This window comes from Ptychodera flava, chromosome 11 (genome assembly GCF_041260155.1).
Source record: "Ptychodera flava strain L36383 chromosome 11, AS_Pfla_20210202, whole genome shotgun sequence".
Classification (NCBI taxonomy): Eukaryota; Metazoa; Hemichordata; class Enteropneusta; family Ptychoderidae; genus Ptychodera; species Ptychodera flava.
In genome coordinates, this window is record NC_091938.1 from 13,751,440 (window position 1) to 13,764,533 (window position 13,094).

The window sequence follows — 13,094 nt, forward strand, 5'->3', positions numbered from 1 at the left end:
GATAATCATAGGTATTGTTTGAGCAAAACTGTCAATTTATATTTATTTCGCAAGGGTTCGGAATCAAGTTGCTGACTTTACAAGCTACCAAGTCTATTGTACAAGCATACACAGTCATAAAATTTCTGTATTGTAAATAACACATTGTTTTTATTTTAAGACAAAAATTCTTACACGCTTTTTGCATGTTGCAATTGTATTTACAAAGTCTCCAAGTTTTTACTCCAAGCAATGTGTCTGTACAAAGGTGATAAACCAACCTATTTTATTGCAATGTCATGAATTGCGCAGAATAAATAAACAAGCAACAATGGTACTGCAAACTTAGTGAGTCATCCGCAAAGTTGTTCTGATATGCAAGCACGCCCACAGTTGTAATTTTTAAGCACTTGAACATTGGATGCCTGGGTTTTAATGTAAAACAAAAATCAATTTCACAAAAACTGCATAGATTGGTGCATCAGAGAAGACGATGGAATATACTGCAATATTTCGTGTAATACCATGTCGCAGATTGCTTCCTTGGCAATGCCTTTAACTTGGAGTGAAACAGACAAAAAACCAATACATATATTTGATATTATAATGTTTTTTTATGAAATATGGTTGTTACGGAGTACTTGTGGCGAAGTTTAATAGAACTCAAGGCTGCATCCAAAAGATTGGATCAATGCACTAATCATTTCCAGCACTTTCACAATCATTTCCTGTTTGTGCCTCTACTTTGTCATTAATAGAGAGAGACGGGATAAATCCATTGAATGGAAGTGAAAGTGATTCATCATCTCCATGGCGTAGACGTTGAATAGTCGTTCCAGACAGAGAAACATTCACACCATTGAATATCTGATGAATTGGTTCTCTCTTTGTAAAGCTCATTATCACAGTTTTCTGAGGTTAGATATGTGGTATCTTGATAACCTAGTCTAGTCTGATGTAAGTACATGTCATGCCCTGTGAATATGATTGGCTGATTAACATTCAAAATTGACCTGGTCAATGAATCAACAACTGTTTGAACCTCATAAAACAAGACCTGGATATACACAGTATATGTCCTGATTCACCTATACAAGTATGACTCTCACGTATTTTTGGAGCTTCGATTTCAGTTGCGAAGACGAAGGAACAATCTGCATCTCGGAAGTAGTTGTTAAAGCATCATCCATTAGAATACTGGACACAGTGAAACACATATGTTTTGCTGGCACAATACTATCATTGGTGTGGACGGAAAAATCATCATCAGAAAAATACACACTGTATATTTCATCTTGCATATTTGACAAAAGTGTCACCTGTAGCAGAAATCACACAAAAAATTCTGCTTTGAAACTACCATTTTCTGCTTTTTAATTGTTTACATTACTTACTTTGTCTACATTGCTTTTTTATAATACAGAACTATGGAATTACCAATATTGATGAATAAAGAACTTGAAATAATGACTGTACATTTGAAACCAGTGGAAAAAGTTAGAACAGTGGAAAAAGTTACAAAACTTTGAACTTCTGTAACAAAAAGAGGAATGACAAGCCTCCAACACATGAGTTTTGAAAAACTCTGGTGACAAAAAATGCATAGCACAATGTGCCTGAAAACTTACCAGATTTCACAGCACTTCTCGAGAAAGATTTGGAAATTTTTCGCGTAAGGCAGAGAAATGGTTAACAGACCACTGCATGGTAAAATTGTAAAGAGTTGGATTAACACCAGCTGTTCACATCAACTTTTAAAAAATTTTCAATACTGTCAATACGTAGTGGTGAGCGAACAAAACCTTTTCATCATAGTGTTTTTTTGTGGATATTTTGTCAAATATCACAAAGGCAATGAGAGTTTACTCTTTGCCTTGTTTTTTAGTTGTATATTAATGCTGTTTGGGTTAAATTGTTTTGGAATTACGACTGGGCAAGTTGCTGTGCTTGGACTTCGTCCAGTACATGTCGGAAGCTTTCCACGCTGACGTGTCCTCTCTCGTTTCGCGACGCTGCCGCTTCCCAAATTTTGTCAAAAGTGTCGTCTTCCATTTGAACACCCAGTCTGGTGAAGATTGTCCTTATCTGGTTGGGGGAAAAAGAAACGTTTCACATCGTTAGTACAGATAGTGAGGAAATACTCCCATACAGGAAAGTTCTTAAGGTGTCTAGTTCAGAAGATAGTCTACTATGTCACAATTGCTGAGATTAACCCTTTGAGTGCCAAGTCATTTTTTGTCACCTTTGTGAAACAAGCGACCTAGCGGCCGATATAGCTCCGCTGTGTTTATGTAGAGAATAGCTAGTTTTGATACATGTTGATGAATATGGTGGAAATCTTTGATAGCTCAATGCAGTGGCCAGAAAAAAGTGGCTAAAATAGCTGCAAAAATACACAATTGAAGATTTCATCATACTTTGAATATAACACATCAGATCATCCGTAAGAACATGTCAACCAAAGCTATCTGATGAGTAGTTTTTTGAGAGTAAAATTTTTTGACCAAAAATGGCTACAATTGCCTAAAAAACAAAAATTGCAGATTTCATCATAATTTCGAAAGATTAAATTTGGTTCATCTATAGAAACCTGTATACCATATTTCAAAGCAGTTAGACCAGTACTTTTTGAGAAACACATTTTTTGACCAAAAATGGAAAAAAATTGCCCCAAAAATTCAAAATTGCAGATTTCATCATAATTTCAATAAATACTTTTAAGTTCATCTATAGAAACCTGAATACCAAATTTTAAAGCTATAAGATGAGTAGTTTTGGAAATACACATTTTTTGACCAAAAATGGCAAAAATTGCCACAAAATTACAAAATTGCAGATTTCATGATAATTTCAATAAATATCATTAAGGTGATCTGTAGGAACCTGTATACCAAATTGCAATGCTATCAGATGACAAGTTTTGGAAATACACATTTTTTGACCAAAAATGGCAAAAATTGCCCCAAAAATACAAAATTAAAGATTTCATCATAATTTCAATAAATATCATTCAGTTTATCTGCAGGAACCTGTATACCAAGTTTCAAAGCTATCAGATGAGTAGTTTTGAAAATACACATTTTTTGACCAAAAATGGCAAAAATTGCCCCAAAATTACAAAATTACAGATTTCATCAGAGATTCAATATATATTACTTAGTTTATCTGTAGAAACCTGTATACTAAATTTCAAAACTATCAGACCAGTACTTTTTGAGAAATACATTTTTTGACTAAAAATGGCAAAAATTGCCTTAAAAATGCAAATTTGCATATTTCTCCACAATTTGAACAAATCTGAAAAAGATCATCCCTTGGGACATATGTACCAAATATCAAAGCTATCGACTGGTAGTTATGAAGAAGAAGATTTTTAAAGATCTTTTTACCAAAAATGACAAAAATTGCCTTAAAAATACAAATATGCAAATTTCACCACGATTTGAATAAATCTGACTGAAGTCACCCTAAGTCAACTGCATATCAAATTTCAAAGCAATCGGACAAGCGGTTTTAGAGAAGAAGATTTTTTTACCAAAAACACCAAAAAATGCCCCAAAAATACAAATATGCAAATTTCACCACGATTTGAACAAACTCAAGTGAGGTCACCCCAAGTGAACTGCACATACAATTTCAAAGCAATCGGACTTGCGGTTTCAGAGGAGAAGGCAATTGTTGACGGACGACGATGACGGACGACGACGGAAAATCAACCTATTTGATAAGCTCCGCGTCGCTGACAGCGGAGCTAATAAAACCCAAATTATTTTTTTTCCATATTTTTTCAGAAGTATTGATAAAAAGTGAAGCCAATAGGAAATCATGTCAATTCAGTCAAAAATTATAAAAAAAATACAGATCAGCAAAATACATAAAAATTTACAATATGTTGCACTAAAATTTTGCAGGGAAAAATTATAGCACTCAAAGGGTTAAAGCAATATGCGTACTTCCATATGAAAGTGATGTGCTTTAAAATAAGTCATGGCAATTAATACTTTAATTCATTAATCACAGCACCAATTATGGGTAGTGAATGTGCTCAGTAAAGGTATCTTTTCTTTGTGATGTATTTTGTACAGGTGCAATTAGTAATTACACTTTTTAAATCACTCTTCCCCATTTGAAATCTTGTTGTGCCAATTTACGCATTTTACACGTTGAAGAAAATCTGTTGTTAGTTTTATGAATTATTTGAAACAGATGTACAATGTCAGAATTTCTTTTGACTGAGTTGATGGTGTCTACTGTAATAAATACAGAACGTTCTTATGCCATATTTGAAGCATCGCAAAGTTTGATGGAAATATATTATATTATGACACTATTTTGCATTACAAGATTTTCTGTAGGAATCCCAGTCTGAATATTTTTGAAGTTTTTTTTCAAATGTGATGATATATTTTATAAAAGCCACAAGAGATGTTAACCTTTTGAGTGCTGTAGTTTTTCCCTCCAAAATCTTAGAACAACATTTTACCAATTTTTGTGGTTTTTTAGCTACTATAGACTATAGTCTATAGAAGCTATTGGGATGGGTATCCGTCCGGCGTCCGGCGTCAGTCTGTATGTATGTATGTATGTATGTATGTATGTATGTATGTCCGTTTGTGAGGCGTCCGTCCACTCAAATATCTTGAGAACCGCAGTACTTACTGATTTGATATTTGTTGTGTAGATGAAAAATACCATTTTGAGAAACTATTTTTTTTAATTTTTTGATATTGTCGAAAAATAGGCAAATTAATGCCAAAAAAGGTGTTTTTGGTAAAAAATCTTCTTCTTCATAACCGCTGGTCAGACAGCTTTGTTATATGGTATACAGGTCCCTAGGGGTAACCCAACTTAGACTTGTTCAAATTGTGATGAAATATGCAAATCTGTATTTTTAAGGAATTTTTTTGTCATTTTTGGTCAAAATTTGACTTACATTGTATGTAATTCTTGTACTGTATAAACCCTATCAATTCACCCAAAAAAAAATAATTAATATGATTTTAAATAATTGAATTAATTAGGAAATCATCAAAGCCAAAATAATTTTAGTGTAGAATTATCAGAAAGTTCAACTTTTTTTGACAGTTCATAGTGAAATGCTTACCATCTTGGAGGATTAAAACATGTAAAGGCAACTTTCCTGAATCCCAACTTTGACATATTCTGAACCGTCATTTATTGTGCCCTGTATGTTATCTAAAAGAAATTGCTCAAAATAGTCAATAGAGATAGAGATAGAGATAGAGAAAGTTCTAATTTCCATTTATGGTTGACTTGGTAAGGATAAAATAAAATTACTTTTTGAGGAAAAAAATAGAGTGGTCAATTAAAAGAGTGGTCAAAGTGATAGGGTTTTTATGGTAAAGCTGGGCTGTATAAAGATTCCTCATGTGCTATTATAGCAATTATGCAATCTGTGTAAACAGTGCAATGAAAGTGTAAACATGATTCCTTATAATGCTTTGATGACCTTGAACTTCTTAAGTTTCAAACCTTTGTCTCTTCAGTGTGCTTTCTCTGAGTATGTACAGTCTCAACTTATTAAACAGAACTCACAATGTTAATCAAAGATATCCACCTTCTTCATCAATACATGTGTCACAAAAGGTTATTCTCTACATAACTCAACAGAGCTCTGTCAACTGTTGAGTTGCTTGTTCTTTCAAAACCGCTGGTCAGACAGCTTTAATATTTAGTTTACTTGTCCGTAGGATGACCTTAATGAGATAATTTCATACAGTAAGGAAATACTTAATTTTGTATCCATGTCTATAGTAGCTTCAGGGACTTTGGCCCTATGTTTTCTGTAATTTTTTGATAATTTTGGACCAAATAGATATCATTTTTCATTGACTGTATTTGTTGATAACAATTTTTGGAAAAATCTGAACAAAAATTAATTTAGTTATATTTTATAAAGGCGACAAAAATGGACTTTGGCGCTCAAAGGGTTAAAAGAAGTGTGCCACTTACTTCATCTTTTCTCCTTGGTTGGAAGAAGTCTTTCTCATAAACACCTCTATTGCTGTACATGGATGGATTCACCAGGCCGTAAGCGTCTGATTCATCACCGTAATTTGTACGATCAGATATCCGGCGGTATCTTGGTGCTGGCAGATCACTGCGAATTGTCGGTACACCATAACATCGGAAACCTTAGTGAAGTAAAAAAATTTCAAAGTTCTTTTACTGCTGTGATACGATTCGTTTTAATTATTTTTTTTCAAAAAATCACATCATGCAAAGCTTCCTACTATAATATGCAGTAAAAAGTTCGCTCATTTGATTCAATGGCACTCTCTTAACGTTAAAATAGTGAATCACTTTTATGTACGTGCAGTTTTTACACTCTGTGTGTTGAATGCAATACATAAAATATAACTTTATGGCCAGAAAGTTTAACATACACACAACTTTTCCGTTTGTCTATAGAATAAAATGCAGAAGTTGTCAACAGACTCTTGATTTACAACTATACTGTGACACTTTTTTGATGATTCCTGAAAGCTTTCACTGCTATTATCAATAAAACATCTGAAAATACCAAAATACTACACTATGTCCAAAGTTTATAAGGTTTGAAAATATGCTAATCTTGTAGTGGCAACCTTCCACAGTTTTTACAGAATCTTAAGTTATTACTTTTAAAAATGCGGTTGTCTGTTTTTTTCATGACAAAAAATGACAATAAGCTGTTTTCAAATCTCTGATCATGACTTCAGACTTGACTGCAGAAATTTGTACCTTTTGATGACACCGACCCACCAACTGTAGCATTGATCATGGACGCTGATGTCCTGTGCTCTCCAATAGCTCTGTCGATCTGTTTCTGTAGCACGTCAACATCTCCATCCAGCTTGCTCTCCACTCCCTGGTTCATCTTGTCTTTCCAGTTGAGAAAATTGGCAAATTCCGCGTAGTCAATGTACCCGTCCTTGTTGCTGTCGCAAGCGTAGAGCAAAAGTTCTAGAAGTTCAGTTTCCACGGGGAGGTTGAACTGCACACAACATTCTCGGAGTTCATTTATATCGATTTTACCATCTCCATTCTGTAAGGAAAGTGACATGGAAATGTCAATATCATTTCCCTTTTAAGACTCAATCGCTGAGTAGTGAAAGTTACAACACTATTATATTGTATGAGTCTTAGCTTTTAAGACAATTTTGTAATAGATATAGACAGGGATATTCATATCTCAATTGTCTTGTACAGAGACAAATTCATCAATATTCAAAAAATCAAATTATAATTGCCAACATAAGCAAAAGCATTACACTTTATTTATAGGCGAAACTGCGGATTTATTTGTTTACATTATTTTTGGTGATTCAGCGTATTGGATACAGAGCTGTATTTAAAACTAACCTTGGATGCAAATTGGATGAGGTACTGTTCAAGTTTGCATATATTAGTTTGTCAACACATCTGCAGTTTACTGTACAGCAAATACACGTATATTCTCGATCAGCTATAATCACCAACTTCACTGTCAATCTGACACATTCCACCAAACCAGTAAGCACTTAGTATATCCAATTAAAAAATTCTGTTCGTAATTCCTTTTGAACAAGTTAACCATTCACTCTCTTCTACATTGTGTAAGTGGATGCCAGATTGTTCTACGAACCAATCTTTTTAAACATGCACATACACTCAAACAGCTTTTTTGATACATTGTACATGAATCAATTCCTAATATTTGTATAATAGAGAATCACAACTCCAGGAGACAAAAAAACACAATCTACCATTTTTTCACAGAAAAAAATGTGAGAGTTAAAGAAAAGTGTTCACAAAGTACCAACCTTATCATAGTGTTGAAAGGCTGCCTTGAGGTCATTAAAGTTGTGGAAATTGGCTTTTTTGAGATGTTGTCTGATGGCGGCGATGACGCCCCTCTCCCTGTCTTTTCCTCGTAGATACTGACCAGGCACTCGGCCATGTAAGAGATCTCCTGCTCCGTATTCGTCTGGTCTGAGCATTATACCATAAGTATGATCAGGCGGCACAAGTAGGGTATCCTTGATTGGGTCGTGGACCTGACCTAGCTGTGGTTGTGTGCGTTCACGGAAGTCATCAACTCGCTTTGAAACTATCTTGGCTGCTTTTTCACTGAAAGGCAAAAGTTGTTTTCTTAATACTATATATTGTCAACATGAATACCATGCAGAAAATAATTACTTTTACTATTTGCAATTTTTCCTTTTTTGAATTTAAACTTTCTGTCCATCTCTATCTGATATAGCCATCTCTCATTCCCTCTCCCCCTCTCTCTGCCTCTCTCTCTGTCTCTCTGTCTGTCTCTCCCTCTTGTAAAAGTAATTTTAGGTGGCAAACAATCTCAATTGCATGAGCAAAAATTTGACAAATTGCAATCAACGACAGCATGCAAAAAAGGGATCTACTTGAGAAATTGACTTACGCTTGAGCATCATGCAACCATTTCAGTGTTTTCTTCACGTGTCTGCCGTCGTTATCATGTGGAGTTGGAACACCAAATCGACTGTCCTTGGCGTACCGAGACCAGTCATACTTCCTGTCCTTTTTTTCACCGACATCATAATCATTGTGAGTGACTATGTAGAGGTCATGACCCTCATTTCCTTCTGTCATCACTTGTTCGTAGGTCTTGTCCGGTGAAACCAGCTCACCAGCACTTCCATCTGGAACAGACAACACAATGTAGCTCCATTTAGATTTGCCTATATTGTTGCCATTTTATTACTTTCAATTGACGTTGATCAACACGAAAAAGTTCGGAGAGAATGAAATCATTTTACTCATTCAAGAAAGGGGATAATCAGAGGTACAGTGAGGAGATGTTGCATAAGTCAGAATTCTTTTCATACTGAATTTTTCAAATGTTAAATAAGAATTTTAAGTCACAGTTGTGCTTTTTCTCTTTGTGTGATTTTTTACTTCAGTATTAAAATGCTTGGACACTAACAGTGCTGTGGCTAAACATGATTGGTCGTAGCCAATGTATGAATCAAAAGTGATATCTTCAAATTAAATGTAGCAACTTATGGAAAGATTTCATTACTTTTTTTATCTATGTAAATTTACAGTATGTTATACAAGAAAACAAGATTATGTTACATTTGTGACCACCCATTTGAGTCTTTCAAGATATTATAAATCCAGTATATTTGGGAAAGACATAAGTCGTAAATGTGATATAATCATCAATTTTACAGATTAGAGCAGTGGTTACATCAAGAACTGGGTTGAACACTTTTTGAAGGTATATACCTAATGGTCAGTAACATTTAGAACAATCTTCTAGTGAGTTATCGCCATCGGCAAAAGCCTGTTTGTGATGTACAGCAAACAGACCTTGTACTATTTGTTTTGTTGAAATTCTTGGCAGTTAGAAACGGTTCAGTATGTGTTAGTTGCCTGAATTGACAGACTACTAGTATTTGCATGATAGATGACACCACTTTGAGCTTTAACCATTTAATTATGCAAGTCAAATACGTAGCTCACACAATTAATCTTTTCACAAAGTACAATATATTTCCTTAAAACATGTTTTTCAAATTGTTACCCTTATTAATATTACAATGATTGCATGCGCGCAATAATGCACAGTCTGCCTTGCCTCAGTTGTATGGAAAATGTCACTCACCAAATACATTCTTTATTCCAAAGCGTACATTGGCGACATCAAGATTATCAGGAAAGCCTGGGCTTTGATCATAAGATTTGCCAAGGGGAGCCTGCTGCTTGCTGGCGTACAACATTTCCTTCTTGTCAAACATGCGTTGCTGGTATAGTGTCTTTGGGTGTGGATTTGCCAGATTACCAGCCTGTCAGCAAAATAATAAAGAATTATTGATATGATATTTGCATGGCCTTCTATTGTTAGCAAGCTTTCAAATGAAGACTTGGACCGTGGTATTATTTTTGAAACATAAAGTTATTAATGTCAGTATTTTTGAATTTCTCTAATTGGTGCACTTACACATTCACAATGGATGAGTATGTTTAGTGCTATATTATAGTCCTCATTATAATCAAATTTACCAGGATAATAATTTGATGTATTTAACAGTTCACAGAGTACTGGGTCCATTTTTATGTAAATCATTTCTTGACATCAGCACCTCTATTATTTTGACTACCACCATCATATTGTAATCATCATCACCTTCATTGCACTATCTGTTTTGAAGTTTAAACTGTGATATTATCATAATTATCTCATTTAATATGGTCATCATCTTCACTGATCATCATCATCATATCATTCTTATCATATCATCAATCATCCCTATACATACACATAAACATTTATAACCATTGCCTAGAATTAGTAACTTTTCACTGAGATTTTCTAGTGGAGATAACAATTCAACTTACTGAATCCGACGGCCTGGTGCTTACTCCATGGACTATTGTGGAAGCGATGTCTGGATCATTTGCTCTTCCATAAAACACCCGTGCTGCACTTGGTTCGGGCTCAAAGAAGTTCTTGAATTTCTTGACTGTATCAGGGGTTGGTGCTCTTTGGTCATGTAACAAGCAATCTTTTGCACTGTCTCCCTTCACACTCATCAGCTTCCCAGCCTAATGAATGAAGTGAAGACAATTTTCATACATGGACTATCAAAGACTGTATAAAAGAGAACTTTCTTAATTCTTTATTAATACTCATCAAACACCGTATCGTTTATCCGGCATGGTACACTGTGTATTGAAGATAAAATGTGAGAAGTGTATAAAGTTGAACATAATCAAATATGCCATATAGTACACATACAAATCCCCGATAATGACATCCATCAACAAAATATAAGTGTGGGTCTCATCATCTTATCAGATAAAAGAAGCTACTACCATGGATGATGGAGGTAGCAGAGACCTAGGGACCGAGACCTCCATGCTACTACAAAATAACAAAACAAAATGTTGTCTCTCCATTCATATAGGGTCACCTGCAGCTGGGTTTTGTCAATTTGTTGTATCTTCTTACTGTTGATTCACCAGAAAATTTCGATATTATTATAAGCTTCCCTCTCAGACCATGTGTAGAGGAACACTCAAGAATATTGTGATTGAGTGATATGAACATCAGTGACTGATTTCGACCACGGAGATAAAGCGAGACAAAACAAACGTATTATGCCAATCCAGGCTACCGGTGTGAATGAATGGAGAATCAACATTTGATAAAGGAAAGCCATTTAGGTTGGGCCGGATCACAAACGTTAATCTACGATTTAGACAAATGAACTGTAAACTTACCGCATCGATATCTAAGTTTCTGTCGGTGTACTTTCCGGCATTGCTCTGGACAGGAATACCCTTCGTGACGAGCTGAACTGTTTCCATTTTCGAACAAAGTTCAGTTTTAAAAAGTTTTGATTTTGTGAGTGTCCCAGTACCTCTAACTTTATGATCTCCTTTGTGAAAAAGCGTACAAGCTAAACTAAAATTACACCGGTCCGTGAATTCCAAATCACACCTTAAGGTAACGTACGGAGCAACAGGTCCGACAGTCTACTGTTTTCCCGTCGTGGTGGGGAGTCCCTTTCACATCACACGCACCTGGACCTATTTTGTTTATGGTTGCTAAGATGTCTCAGTAGCCTCGTTCGATAATCATTTTTTATTGACATCAATACAATACTGAAACACCCTAGCTAGAACTTCCACAACCTAATCAGATTCTTTTATTATCCTTATCTAAATTGAATTCATTCTTTTTTGTAAAATTTGGCGACATAGAATGAGAGATTTTCCTTTTCATTCCCCTTTGATTGTGGTCCGTTAAAATTATCGCAAAGGTCAATAGGTCATATATGTACAACCACGTTCAGATCTCAGTTTCTCGCTGGCCGCGAGAGTTTAAAACTACCGATGACGTTATCTTTAGACATCCTACGGGTTGCCATCAAAAGGAAACACAAAATCAGGGGCTTGGATGTGTTCTTCCCCCGGCAGATTATCACATAGTACATTACTATTCAAGAGTGTATCACCATTCTTATAAGTTTATAGATTTCCAAAGCTCCGTGGGTAAGTATATTTTCTTCTAAAATGTTTCCAAATTCGAGTAACCGTCAGTTATTCGCCCCTGTGACTACCGTCGACGCTATGGCGGACTGATATACTGTCCTTGTGGCTGTTGAAGGGAGGTGTTCTGCGGTTGCAGTGAGAGGGTGGTACGACGTAGTAGTAATTGATAGGAAACAAACTATAACAACCGAATATTTTCAAGATTCAAAAATTATACAAAGGAATTTACAGCTCATTGATATATGTAAGTACAAGTTCTTCGTTGGGTTTGTTTTGCATTCGTCAAAATCGTCGCATTTAGAAGTTGAAGAGTCCCTTTCTGACACAGTCGTTTCAAAATGGCTGCCTTCCTGGTCAGTTTCTTTACGTTTTATTCGGGGTCTATGCTATCCAGACTTTTGCTTTGGCCACGAAGCAGTTTGTAACATTTAAGAAGCCCTTGGCACATCTCCATTCTTAAGTTGTATTGACGTCTATTCAGTACGGACTCGCCCATTCCGCATTTGTAGCAATCGAAAGTTTGGTGACGTGACGCTTATTGTTTAGTGAAGGGAGTCACGGGTTTTGTAGGGTATCTTTAACGTGATGATTTACAACTTTATGTAAATTATTATTCTAAGTGACATTGTAATACATAAAATCTCAGGAATAAGCAATAACTTTCGACCCAGTTTTTAATCATTTGAAGGTATGCCAAAAGAAAATCCTTCAAATTGAATCACATGACGATGCTTTTTTTAATAATGACTGTTACGTGACGACACATGATTGTCTGTTCACAGTCATTTCTCGAAAACCATGACATACGTACTCAATCCTAGCAGGAAAAATTAAGCAGCAACTGCTTTGCAAATGCCCGAGGATATACAACTCTGTACCAGTTGATTGTATAGAAGACTGTGATAAGTTGTAGTACTAGTGAATGAGGAGGTCCGGAATCTGTACAGTGGCCATTGATCCTGTCACAAGATGGCTTGTTTACATGCTTTAACTGTGACGTAATGTGGCGCCAATATCACCTGGGCCATCACACCTGACAAATTATTATTTTTAGAAGCAAGGGAACATGAGACCATATTGAAATCATATCT

The 13,094-nt window shown here is 35.4% G+C and overlaps 2 protein-coding genes across 3 annotated transcripts in view; one reads left to right on the forward strand and one right to left on the reverse strand.

Annotated features, from left to right (window-relative positions):
* Positions 1–11,862, reverse strand: LOC139143551 (EF-hand domain-containing family member B-like). Its single transcript, XM_070713982.1, has 8 exons — positions 11,230–11,862; positions 10,345–10,551; positions 9,611–9,791; positions 8,402–8,642; positions 7,785–8,091; positions 6,724–7,027; positions 5,953–6,134; positions 1–2,064 (listed from the first exon to the last, which is right to left on the reverse strand). Exons 1-8 carry the CDS (start codon positions 11,314–11,316, stop codon positions 1,903–1,905), a joined length of 1,671 nt encoding a protein of 556 aa, XP_070570083.1. The 5' UTR covers positions 11,317–11,862; the 3' UTR covers positions 1–1,902.
* The window catches only part of LOC139143552 (ras-related protein Rab-5C-like), an 18,849-nt gene continuing 17,578 nt past the window's right edge, over positions 11,824–13,094 (forward strand). Inside the window, exon 1 of one of the 2 annotated variants that reach the window (XM_070713983.1) lies at positions 11,824–12,003. The gene's annotated coding sequence lies outside the window, so the exon portion shown is untranslated. Of the gene's footprint in view, positions 12,004–12,110; positions 12,248–13,094 lie in introns of those variants that run through there. The other variant, XM_070713984.1, reaches the window with a different exon arrangement.

What these genes read in the sequence shown, in the direction of transcription:
- LOC139143551 (XM_070713982.1), bottom strand. Translation starts at nt 11,316, where the DNA reads ATGGAAACAGTTCAGCTCGTCACGAAGGGTATTCCTGTCCAGAGCAAT. An exon ending in TGGAATAAAGAATGTATTTG is followed by an intron (nt 8,643 to 9,610) that starts GTGAGTGACATT and finishes TGTCTGTTCCAG; the next exon opens with ATGGAAGTGCTGGTGAGCTG. An exon ending in AACCAAGGAGAAAAGATGAA is followed by an intron (nt 2,065 to 5,952) that starts GTAAGTGGCACA and finishes TCCCCCAACCAG; the next exon opens with ATAAGGACAATCTTCACCAG.